This window comes from Rattus norvegicus, chromosome 13 (genome assembly GCF_036323735.1).
Source record: "Rattus norvegicus strain BN/NHsdMcwi chromosome 13, GRCr8, whole genome shotgun sequence".
NCBI lineage: Eukaryota > Metazoa > Chordata > Mammalia > Rodentia > Muridae > Rattus > Rattus norvegicus.
In genome coordinates, this window is record NC_086031.1 from 76891388 (window position 1) to 76903366 (window position 11979).

At 41.1% G+C, this 11979-nt stretch overlaps 1 protein-coding gene and 1 long non-coding RNA gene across 27 annotated transcripts in view; one reads left to right on the forward strand and one right to left on the reverse strand.

Moving 5' to 3' along the window:
• Positions 1-993: 993 nt before the first annotated feature.
• The window catches only part of Dnm3 (dynamin 3), a 478966-nt gene continuing 467980 nt past the window's right edge, over positions 994-11979 (reverse strand). The window contains exon 21 of one of the 4 annotated variants that reach the window (XM_063272014.1): positions 994-1135. In XM_063272014.1, coding sequence (XP_063128084.1) covers positions 1099-1135 — 37 coding nt within the window. In that variant the 3' untranslated portion in view covers positions 994-1098. Of the gene's footprint in view, positions 1136-5439; positions 10184-11979 lie in introns of those variants that run through there. The other 3 variants (XM_063272015.1, XM_006250141.5, NM_138538.2) reach the window with 3 other exon arrangements.
• The window catches only part of LOC102554129 (uncharacterized), a 60222-nt gene continuing 58424 nt past the window's right edge, over positions 10182-11979 (forward strand). For 20 of the 23 annotated variants that reach the window (XR_010057243.1, XR_010057247.1, XR_010057235.1 and 17 more), the window contains exon 1: positions 10182-11852. This is a non-coding gene — a long non-coding RNA (uncharacterized LOC102554129). The remainder of the gene's footprint in view (positions 11853-11979) is intronic. The other 3 variants (XR_010057239.1, XR_010057251.1, XR_010057249.1) reach the window with 1 other exon arrangement.

Sequence of the window (11979 nt, forward strand, 5' to 3'; positions counted from 1 at the left end):
AACTCGGTCCAAGTACATCTCTAAAACAGAAAATCACAAATTAAATAAGAAGCCGTTGGCAAAGCTGCCACACAACTGGCCGAATGCACTCTATCACTTTAAAAGTAAGCGCTCTGCTCGTATTAATTTCCTGCGGGTGAGGGGGGCAATAGTAAAAAAGAAGGACCTATGGCCTAAAATTTTAATGCTGTTATTATTTTAAGGACTGATGCATTAAAAAGTTTCCTCTTCCCTCAAGCTTCTACTTATCCACTCTCTTTGGCGTTTTACCGACATCTTGAAGAAATTGCCCGAGGTGCCAACATTTCCATTCTGTGTCGCGCATGTATTTTAAGCAGCATGATTTTTCTTCTTAACCCCAAAATTTGCCAAACAGAATATGTGAGTTTATGCGTTTCAGACCTACAGTTTCTTCTGTAATATTCAATTTTTTTTAAAAATCTCCTATATTAGTTTTAGGAAAATAATATTTTGGTGCAGTAATAACTTTGATGAGATTTCTGGAGGCAGGTTGAAAGGATTCAGACTTTCTAGATTCTAAATGTTAATTCTTTTCTTTCTTTCTCTCTTTCTTTGTATTCCGTTGAAAGAAATTTCATTAATTTTTTATTTAATTCAGTACAGTATCGTTCTCTGTCAACGAGTATCTGAAATCACAGTGTAATGTAAATTTTTCCCTTTCAGCTCCTAATATAGTAAACTCTACATTTCAGGGGCTATGTATGGTGTTACATGATAACTTCAGCTCTTTGCGGGTGGATACAGAATCAGGAGTTCAAGGCCAGCCTTGGCTGCCTGAAACCCTGTCTTAAAATATTCATTAGCGGAAAAAAAAGCTAGATAAATGAATTTCGCCTTACCTGGCTCTAATAAGTGTATTGTTTTTAACTTGAGACTTTATTCGATAGGAAAAGAAATGGAACACATGTAATTTTTAAAATATAGAATACTTTATTTTTTTAATTAAAGACATAGATCAAAAATAAAAGTTTTTATGTACACGTGACATATGGTGCAAACAGAAGTTTTTTTTTTTTTTTTTTTTAATAGCATGGGTAGATATGCTGTTAAACAAAAGGAGATGACTAGGTGATGGGGTTAGGATGGTCGGCCTGGAACTGCAGGAGGGGGTCTCCTAGTCAAAACAAAAAACGAAATAACAACAAAAAAGAAAAACACAGAGGTAGAGGAAGAAGACAATGTTTAAAGTATAAAATAAGTCCAGATAATAGCATGCAAAAAAATATCCCACAAAAGTCTAATTCAAGTCAGAAAAAGAAACCAAAACAGACAAAAAACAAAACAAAAAACTCCAAAACAAAGCAAATGACCAGGCATGCATGCATGCAGAAGTGAAAGCACGTCAGGAGGCAAAGTTAGCAGCCATTAGGACCTGCCTGATACACCCTCCCCAGCACCCTCCCCAACTCTGGGCACCATCAGCATGAGACATTAGTGCCCATTCAAAAGTATTACCATGACGCCCCATGGAAGTATAATTCCTTGCAATCAAATTCGGGTGAATTAGGGTCAGTATTACACATAACTTTTGGACTTGCATAGTTGATTCTAAACCCTAATTTTCTGACCCCAAATTCTTTCCAAAGTCTTAAGTGAATGACATGACCTAAGGGGAAAGGAGTTGCTGGAAAATATGAAGGAATTTGAAGGAAATGTCAGTTTATTACCTTAGTCAACACGTTATGTCTAGTGAAGTTTTTTTCTTTTTTTTCTTAAAGTGAGGAAATTAAAAGGTACCAAGATCAAATGAACAACATCATCCCAACACAGAAAACCTCAGGGGGTTAATCTTCAGCCTTGGATTCATAACTAAGGATCTGTCTGAGATGAATAGTTGTGTGGTATGGCAGCCTAGAATCAAGTCTAGGAAAAATAACAGGCGGGGACTGGTTCTTGATTGCCCCAGGGTTTGTAGGAATCCCCTTTGGCTTAGAGCAAGGAGCAGTGAAAATTCTGATTTATTGGTAAGTGGGTCCAGGGTACAACAGACTTGGTTCTCTGGATCAGTCTCCAAATCCCTACACTGGTTTGTATCTCATTGGCCCATGAATTGTGGACACAGGAACAGCTGTGTGGCTGATTGACATCAGCCTTTAGAATTTGAACTGATTCCCAAATCTAGAAGATCGGGTAACCTCCACTCTGTGGGAACAGCTTTGAGGCAGACAGAGGGCCAAAGACAGACTGGCCAGTGGATTCCAGCCGAAGTCTGCACTTTAATTCCCTTTGTAACCGACCCACTGTGCGCTGACTCTCATGGCTGTGAGAGGCCATCTGAACCCCTCCTCCTGTGGGATTCCTCTCAGAGCCACCGCCCAGATGTCCAGTCACATATTTTTACTTCAGTCTTGTTAAGATTACAGTTGGCTCTATAGAGAGCAAAAACACAAACTTATTTTCGTTTTTAAATCTTCTGTGAGATGTTAATGGGTCCAAATGGACTTGGCTTTTTCTGAGCAGTGGTCACAAAAACAAAACAAAACAAAGAAAAAAACCAAACAAAATGAAAAAACCGTTGCTTTTTCCAAAGTCCTAAACCAATTTTTCTCCAGTCCAATTTAATCTAACTAAGTTAGCCCCCCATATATATGACGAAAAACTTGTTCTTAGTTCCTGACCTTTCAACTGTGGGGGGTCTGCAAGCCTTGGGCTTTGTGAGATCCAGGTAATGGTATCCCTGGTGTTTTCATGAAGAAAGTGTAATTACATTTCTGTCACGCTGAATGAGATTTATCACCTGCCTAGCAAACAGAAACTATTTTCAAGTTCTGAAGGGGCTTTAGAACACTTTAATTACCTCAGCATGGTGGGGAGGTGAGCCATTAAAATGAACAGCAAATCCACAGTGCTGAAGGGCCGTTTTGCAAGCACATGCCAAAAACACCTTCCCATGGGAGCTAGGTTGGCGTTCCAGCTCAGAAACAGGATCCAGACACATTATGTCCTAAAACATTTCACTGACAGCAAGAAAGTGCTTCAAATAGTGTGGTGACGTTCCTTCAGACAACTCCTTCCCTCTCGTGTTCACATACCCTGTATCTAGCGTTCCTGTTGTTGCCAGAAGAGTGGCATTGACAGTCACAGCATTCAGTGGACTAGTTTGTTCGACTATGGAGCCTGAGAGTTTGGGTCTTTGCTCCGTTCCCTTTTCAGAATTCTCTATTACGTATAGAGTGCTTGAAGGCAAGTGTCACGCATATATGTAGGCTTTACACATGTAAAAACTATAAAGTCCTGGAGTACCAAGTTAACCAATTTTAAAACTCAACAGCCTGGTATCCATAGACACCTATGCTTAATCTAGTCAGGATTATACATCCAGGTTCTGTCTTCTCAAATGTTCAGAAAAATAACTTCACAGATACGGTTATATCTAAACACTAAGAAGAGATCTGCAAGGTTATTAGGACTCAGTTATTAAGAACGAGTTACAGACACTCTTCTCAGCTCTGTGCCCTGTCTGCACTGAGTCTGATGGTGACCTTGCTATGGGAGGAACTCTTGGAAGGATTTCCTTCTGTGTTTTCTCTTTTCTGTGAAAATCTCACCAAACAAGCTCTGCTCTGCCCATCCTATCTATAGGCCGTGCACCATCCCACAGCAGGGGGCTGAGTTGGGAACATGGGAAACTGAGGAAGGACAGACAGACAGAAGGATGGTTATCCTCAGTTCTTTGGTGAGGTTTAATTTTAAAGAGACCTGATCTCTTCATTGGCAGTAACCTCACAAGTGAAATGAAATTATTTAATCAATGCAGCTCTTTTTTTTTTTTTATTAAGTGGAGAAGAGGAATTAAGGTAGGAGACGTGAGTCTCACCACGGTTTGGTAAGAGTTGTGGGGGCTCTGCTCCTGTGCACCTGATCTTAAGGGATCTCCTTCTGGGATCTTCTGCTCAGATATTATTGTCGTAAAGCCAGCTGTGCTTCCGGATGTCTGTCCCGAGCTGGGAGTTCGTCTTGCTCTTACACTTGAACTTGTCACATAGCTTTTTGTTGGTGACAGTTTATTCTAAAATAATCGTGTACAAGTGGCTTTTCCTCTTGCCTATTGCCCCCTAAAGCAATGTGTCCTAAAGCTTAGAGCCCTCAGTTCCGCGGGATATTGCATCAGTGAAACTTTTGTGATCAAAAAAAGTCTGGGAAGATTCTGGATGTTATCGGTCTCTTAAAGATGCACAACATAGTTTGATTTATTTTCTTTTAGTAAAAGACAGTTAAATTATAGCCATTTATTTCCCAAGTATACTGGTAAAATGACTTCTTGGTGTGTCTGTGTGTGTACTCATTGTGATCTCAGGCCTTGAATTAAGGCAGTGATTTTCGCCAATAGCTCTTGCATGTATTCTGATTCCGATGTCACTACAGTATGGAGCACCAATAAACAACCCAAAACGTGACAGTATCAAGGGTCGAAGAGTGTAGGTGAAACCAGGTGCTGGATGAGTTTCTCAAAGTGCAATCAAAAGGTCGCAGCAGAAAGACGGGAGTCTTGAGAACAAATCAAGTGGAGATTTACAAAGGTGGCAGAACGGATTTAAAAGCACAGGGGGAAGGTTGCCAAAGAGCGACAACATTGTCCTTTAAAAAAATTTTTTTTTTGTAATTTTCATTAGAATTGATTTGGAATATTATTGCCAGCCATTAGAATCATGTGATTAAAACAAAACAAGTGAGCAGCGTGAGTTCTTATCCATGTTCTCCACTTGCGGGAAATGTTCAGACAAGGAAGTCGCGGGGCAACATTATCACAGCGGTCTGCCCAGCTCTTCCCCCATAATGATATATCCTGGCTGTGCATGGAAAATTAAACCAATAGCCTTCCCATCTCATTGCTTTATTATCTGCATTTAGATGGCATAGCCTAGAACCATGTGTGTTGGTAGGGGGTGTTTATTATCTAAAAACACAATTAGGGGAAAAGGGGTTGTTTGCACGTATTGGACACTTATCTTTTCTTATTAGTGCACAGCCGGGTGCATTTTCTCTTCTATGCCCATGAGCAGGTGACGTGGATGGGTTAGTGTGCAGTGTTTGTCTTCTGTTGACCTAACATGTAAACAGACTACCCCCACCCCTCAGGTTTTTCCAACAAATTCTTCCTTCCAGGGCAAAGTGTTCCATCATGGTAAATAAAGGCCACGCCATCCTGCCGTCTGAGGTTCTAGTCCTGTAGGCCATTATCTTAAATTACAGGCAGTGCCTTCTCCTACTTCCTTCCTTGGATTTACCTGGTTTACTCTGTCTAAAAAGAAAAAAAAAAGTCTCCTTTCCCACAACGTAAGGACAGAAGCGCAGAATGCTATCACTCCCCACTTTAATAATGCTGGGCCACCTTGAGCCAAGGGACAATGGGACTTTACTCCCAGGTGTCAGTGAAACGCACAGACTCAGATGTATACAAGGATGAGGAATTGGGGGTTCCTTCAAATGTAATCATTTATTTCAGGTTCAGAAATACAGTTTCACATTTTTTTTTTCACAATAGGTACATGACCTTCAAGGATGATACAGGCTTTTAGGAATTTGCTTCAAAAAAATCCCATTCACAGAATCCATATTAATCCAGCATTAAGAAATCCCCAAAGTGGTAAAAACGACAGTGGGAAGTATTCTGGTTCATGTTAAAGAATCAACGGAGAAAACAAGGTTTGACTTCTATGTACTCAGTCATTCACACGAAAGCGAAATGAAGTTTGACTCAGAACGGGGAGAGAGGAGGAACACGTACAAGCCCATGGAACAAAAGCAGTGCGTATATGAAATCAAACACACAGGGCTATGGTGGTAGGGTTTCTGGTTTGTGAGGTGTTTTCACAGATTGGCAGCGGTCAGTACAAGACGGGAGTGGTTTTTGTATAAATCGAAAACATTATGAGTTAAAGTTTAAGGGACTTAAAGGTAAAAGTTATAAGGAAATGAATGCCTTGAGTTGAGCCACATGTAGTCCTTGAGCAGTGGAAAGAGGAGTCTCACCAGTGTACCAGTGCTGACAGGCCTTAAACAGGAGGTTCTCTGAGGTTCCTGTCTCTTGCTCTCCACACATACAGATATTATTACATGTATGCATATATACACAACTAGCGATGCATATACTATATATGCTTCAAAAATATTGTTAAAATTTCACACACAGAGCACCACGTAATTTTAAACACATCAGCTAGACAGACGACCTATTGTTATCTAGGAGACAAGCTGAGTTCTTTAGAAAAGACTAAAGGATCTGGCGAACTATCCGTTATTTCTCTAAAATTGGCTTCACTCACAGGAACTCTAGTCCACAGGTTAGTGCGAGGTGAAGTGATAGCGCTCATGCTTCTGTCTTACATGCAGTCACCTCTTGCTGGATTAAGACAGTTAGGAGGTCTGTTTAGGTTTTGCCACTCATCCTACAGAGAGTCCCATCGATGTAATTGTACTGTTTTCCAAATGTACAAGGTTTACCTGACAGAGTAGATACCTGCAAGGAATTGAGTATCCTGTCCCCCTCATGCTTTAATAGTTTTGCTGACTCTGTATTCTTTTAACCTTTACTAAAGAGATCTCATTTAACCTTTTTTTTTTTTTTTAAAGCGTCAGCTCAACAATTCCCAAATAACACCATTCTAACTAGAGACCCTGGAGAAAAGCTCCCAAATCTTATACTTTTTTTTATCAAAGTATCACCCCAAAAGTAATGCCTTCTTAGGCAGCAGTGCTGTGGGTTTCAATACAAAGGACCGTAGACATTGCCTTGTCATGGCTATAAGTATGGTGATCATCAGGGTTATCGTAAGCTTTGTGCCCCTCAGAATATATACAGTATGAGTTAGGAGAGCTTCTGTTTCTCACGGAGGTCATGAGAAATGAACTACCGTAATCATGTTATGGCAAGTCTTCCCAACATACATATTAGCACAGTTAAAAATATATTCATACTCTTACATACTGAGCACAGGTTTACACTGATATTTATATTCATATATATATGATGTACATAAAATCACAATCATGCTTAATGGCATTTTAGTAAGTGCTTTTGAACCTACTTACTTAAAAGGACACGAAACACGTGGTCACTGTATATGTAGTGTATTCTTAGGGACATGCAGAGAAAACGAGTTGGACAGCAAACACTTGTCACATACGGGTGTCAGGTCCCACTTCATAGCTTAGAGTATGGCTACAGTCTAAAGAAATCACGAACGAATCTATGTGGCTACTCCTTAACTCTAAATCTAGAATGCTGACGTCACAGGAACTGTTCGTTACGCTTTTGGATAGAATGAGTATGTATCTGCACAAACAGAGAAATTGCCAATAAGTAGACCCCACTGCTCTTCTGTGTAATAAGACACACTAAAGGCAAATATTCAAGAAGGTATTCTTGGTAGATGCTTTTTGGAAATACATCTGTTCTAAATACTGTTTCATGGTCCGTCCACTGATGGCTGGTTATTCCGGTTAACCAGTCTGCATGCAGAGTTTAGCACGAGACAGGAACATTGGCTTATCAAACACGTACAGTTACCTTTTCACATCCCGAAAGCACTTTTTAAAGTTATTAATTATGCTAGACAAGATAAAGCTACACCTGTTGTGCTGACAACACTGGGGTCATCAACCAGGAGGGCTGACTGAGAGATCAGAAACGGAGTGGGAAGCAGGAGGCCCTTGGAGCTTCCATTCCCATCACCAGGCCTGATGTGCACGGTGCACACTCCAGTGAAACTTCAGGCTTCGCTCATGTTGGTGCTTCCTGTTAGCAGAGTGCAGACCCTTTGAATCGCAGCCGTCTGAAATTATTCTGAGGTGCCAGGGTTGGCCTTCTGGGGAGGGGGGTGGTAGAGTAGGGGATTCTGGCTTCCACCAGATGTAACACGGTAGCCAGCAGGACGAAACTGTCCTGACAAAGGGACACATTTGGGACAGGGAATCTGTGGACCAAGAAGCAAAAGCTAAAGATGACAAGCGCCATCGTTTACCGTCTAGGATCAGTGGGAAGAAGTTTGGAGAGACAAATCCCCAGTTTTCCTTGACATTGGCCTGTGCTGATTTGAGAACACACCAGTGGTTTTCTGCAATAGTTTCCTCCAACGAACGAAAAATTTGAAATATAGCAAGATGCAAAACCACAGGAAGAACGAAGCCAAGCCCTGAAGTATCTAGTTCATTAGCTGCCTGTTTTAGAGAACTCATAGGAAGAAGCCAAAAGGGAGTGCTGAAAGGAAGGGTTTTGTGGAGAGCCTCATTGTCTATGAGTTGTTCAATTATAAATGCTTGCCTAACGTTTTCCCATTTAGCTGGGATACCTTTCAAAGACAATGTGCATGTCTTACATGAGTACCATTCACAAATACTTTTTTTTTCAACAGGGAAAAATTATAGAGAACCTAGAGCATTGGTAATTCTGTGTAACTTAAAGGTTGAAAACCACCCCTTTGTACGTCTCATGTTCTCCAACTTTTGCCAATTATAAGTGGGATCTAACCCATTAGAATAAATTCAATGCAGTGACATTTTTCACTTAGAAAAAAGAAGACTTTTTCAAATAATGGCTAAACGTCTTTACATCACACTTTTTATAGCCCCTTGCTTTGGGTAGAAACTGCACAGGAAATTAAAGTGAAGGTCACATACAAATCATGTTGACCGCCGTCATTGGGAGATGCTGTAGTTAGTAAGACCTGATTTGATTTTTGATTATGGAATACTGTCTCGGGATGCTGCAATTCAGTGACAGCCCACTCTGCAGTCTGGGTGCAGTTAGCAGACAGAATTCCTTTTGGCCTCTAGCTGTTTGCTCTGTTAACCATCTGGTCATAGGTAGTTCAAAACTTAGCCTCAAGACTGAACTAATGACCTGTAGGCTAGGCTGCACTCGTGAAGTTCAGAGATCTTAGAAATTGCAAACTTTTTCTGCAGCTCAGTGTGGCTGCTTTTCGGGAGCAAGCCGTGGCAAGGCGTCTGTAAACCCAGGAGCTGTGCTCCTAAACCATGGCATCTCTGATGAATTGCCTTCCCGTACCAGGGGCCACACTCTCCACGCAATGGTGCCACGGTAAGCTGCAAGATTTAAGAGAGTCTGGAATGGGTAGAGACATTAAAGTACTTTGAAACGGATTCTTCTATGGTCATTTATATGTAAACCATAGAAATCATGTGCTAGCATACACTTAACTTTTCTCCAGCCAAAATAATAATCATAATAACTAAGTGGAATTAGTTACCCATGCCCCTCCCCCAATCAACTGGAAATGCCAACCTTCCTTCATCATAGCCCACAAAGAGGTAAATAATAAGATAATAAATTATATTTCCCCAGACACTGTTAGAAATGGCAATTTACTTTTGCTTCTTTGAACTCTAAAAGTAGGCAAACCTATCCACCGATCACCAAAAATCCCTCGAGCTTTGCCTTGATGTTGCTTGTGCTTCTAGCATGAAGCAAAATGCACAGGAGACGCTCCCCGGAGCAAACCCTGGAGACGCTCCCTTTACAGCCTGCCTCGTGCTCCTGAAAGGCTCCCGATTTAAGCAATCCTGATTTAAAAACCTTGCCATTTATTTATTTATTTATTTATTTATTTATTTATTTATTTATTTATTTATTTTTAGCAGTCTTATGAAATAAGGAGGGAAAGAAGCCTAAATAAGCAACTGCGGACTGAGTGGTGGCATTAATATCAGACAGCAGAGTTTCTGCCACCCAAAACAGAATGTGGGAGAAGTCGGTGTGGTTCCAAGCTCACACTCTTGTGTCTGTTCGGAAGCCTCGTAAGCTCCTCTGTAGACAGCCTAGAAAACTCTTCCAAAGCAATTTCTGCTATCTGTTGGACAGGTAAGTGGTACCAAAGTATAGGACTGTTCTATAAAACTACCTCGGTCAATACAACATATTAAGCCTCTCTACAGGTGAGCAGGTTTTCAGAGTCAAACCCTAAGGTCTAACCCACCATGAGCAATGAAGATGAGCGATGAACATGTTAGTAGGACTGGCTACTTGCCTATGGAGGTCCATACATGCGACTACTCATGGTTGGCTGCAAAGGTAACCGAATGCTGCTTTTGCATGAATCATTAGTGATTTAATTGCCATGCCGGACACTTCGTTTAGTCTAACAGTGAGGACTCTAGTGGACGGATTATAGTGGGGCGAGTTGGTGATGGGGGTGGCCTCCGGCTAGAAAAAGAGAGAGAGAGAGACAGGTAAAGGAACAGGTGTAGCAGCAGAATCGTTTCTTCAGGACACTGACATAGAGCCGTCATGCGCATGCACATGCAATTCAGGCCAGTAAGAGTGGTCACGCTCGGCAGTGATTCTAAGACTCTCCTTTCTGAGTCATCCAGGTAACAGAGTTTTCAGTGGAAATCGTGTATTTTTTTTCGTTATGCAAATCTTTGTGAAAACCAAAGGGATTTCCTCCAATACTAACACAGATATAGAACAACTTAGAGGCCACTGTGAAACACACTGCACAGATCTGTGACGGTTGAGTCCACTGGTTGTAGAGAGTTAACTGTACTTAGGTGTACCCACTCCAGGATCTAATAAGATGTATTAAGTCTCAACATTGGTTTTCAGTCTTTCCCTGTCTCTGCCAGGGCGTTATCAATAACTTCTCAGTGCCTTCAGTGGTGGCTTTCCCCAATCATTTTTCATTTTGCTTCGAATGCAGACCATCAAAATTCAAGGCGCTTAGAGTGTTTTTTTGCAGCGGTTATGAGCAGGCTTGATGGATGTGAGCTTCTTGCTAAGCTGTGTGAATGAGAACTCCTGTTTGGAGCCACCCACGTGATTCAGTGTTATTGGGCTTGGGAAGCTCAATGTTACCAAGTCACATTATTTATTCCTTGAAATACGTGTATGTCACAAATATGTTAATGAGCTTCCTCTGTGTGTGCTCTATATACAGCTACCCTGGGGATGGGTTTTTAGAACTCTCTAATTCAACACATAACCTAAATGGAAATATTTTTGACCAATATTTCCAGCTGAATTTTTTTTCAGAAGACCCTTTATAGAATTGTAGTCATTTTTCTGACCTAGAAGCACTAAGCTGGTCAGATTGGATACCCATTTTCTGGGACAATGTATGACCATTGGAAAAGTTGAACAAAACAATCATGGAGTGTCTCAAAGCCATACCCTGTTTCCTGGTGGTTAGAGTTGATAATATCATTGTGAAGGCCTAAGTTTGTTTCTCAGTTAAGTAACCCAAACAAAAATCACAAGCTACATGATAAAATTCAAAGCCAAGAGAAAAATTGAAGCAGAAAGCTATTGCTGATTTAATGGTAAGACTACTGACCACTCTAACATGAAGTCACAGAGAGTCCTATACCTGAAAGCTAAGAAACAACAGTGGGTTCCAATTGAATGTCCTATACTAGTTTTACTATTTAGCAGTGACTAGATCTGTGCACTGTTCACTAAGCGCTACTATGTGAGACGCATTGTGCCAGGTGGCTTTAAGAAGCCTAGAGGCTATGCTTGAGTGGCAGGAAGTGGTTTTTACTATGGCACTACATTTTCAATATGGGACAATGGGATGAAATTCTAGAATTCATCGCCTGGGAGTCCACCCCAACAAGCTTGGAAAAAAAAAAAAAGGGATGCTGTGGTTACAGTAAGGGCAACGGTGATTTCAAGAACTACATAGCAACACTTGCTTGCAAATGGTAGGGAAATGCAGAGCTCTGCTGCCTGAAAGGGACTGGAAATGTAAAGGAATTGAGTGAGTGCCAGAGGGAAAGTTCAGTGGTGTGAATGGAGAAGGGAACAGAAACTGAATACTTGGATGGACGAGCAGATTCTCATTGATCTCTTCAACCATGAGCCAGGGTGGCTGGTGAGTGACGAGTGGTAGTGGGAGAGGCAGAGGGGAGAACTATGGAGACATTTTTACTAGCTGTCAGGCCTGGTATACGGTTTTTGTTTACCATACCTCAGAATTTAGCATGCTCTTGGCTCATAGT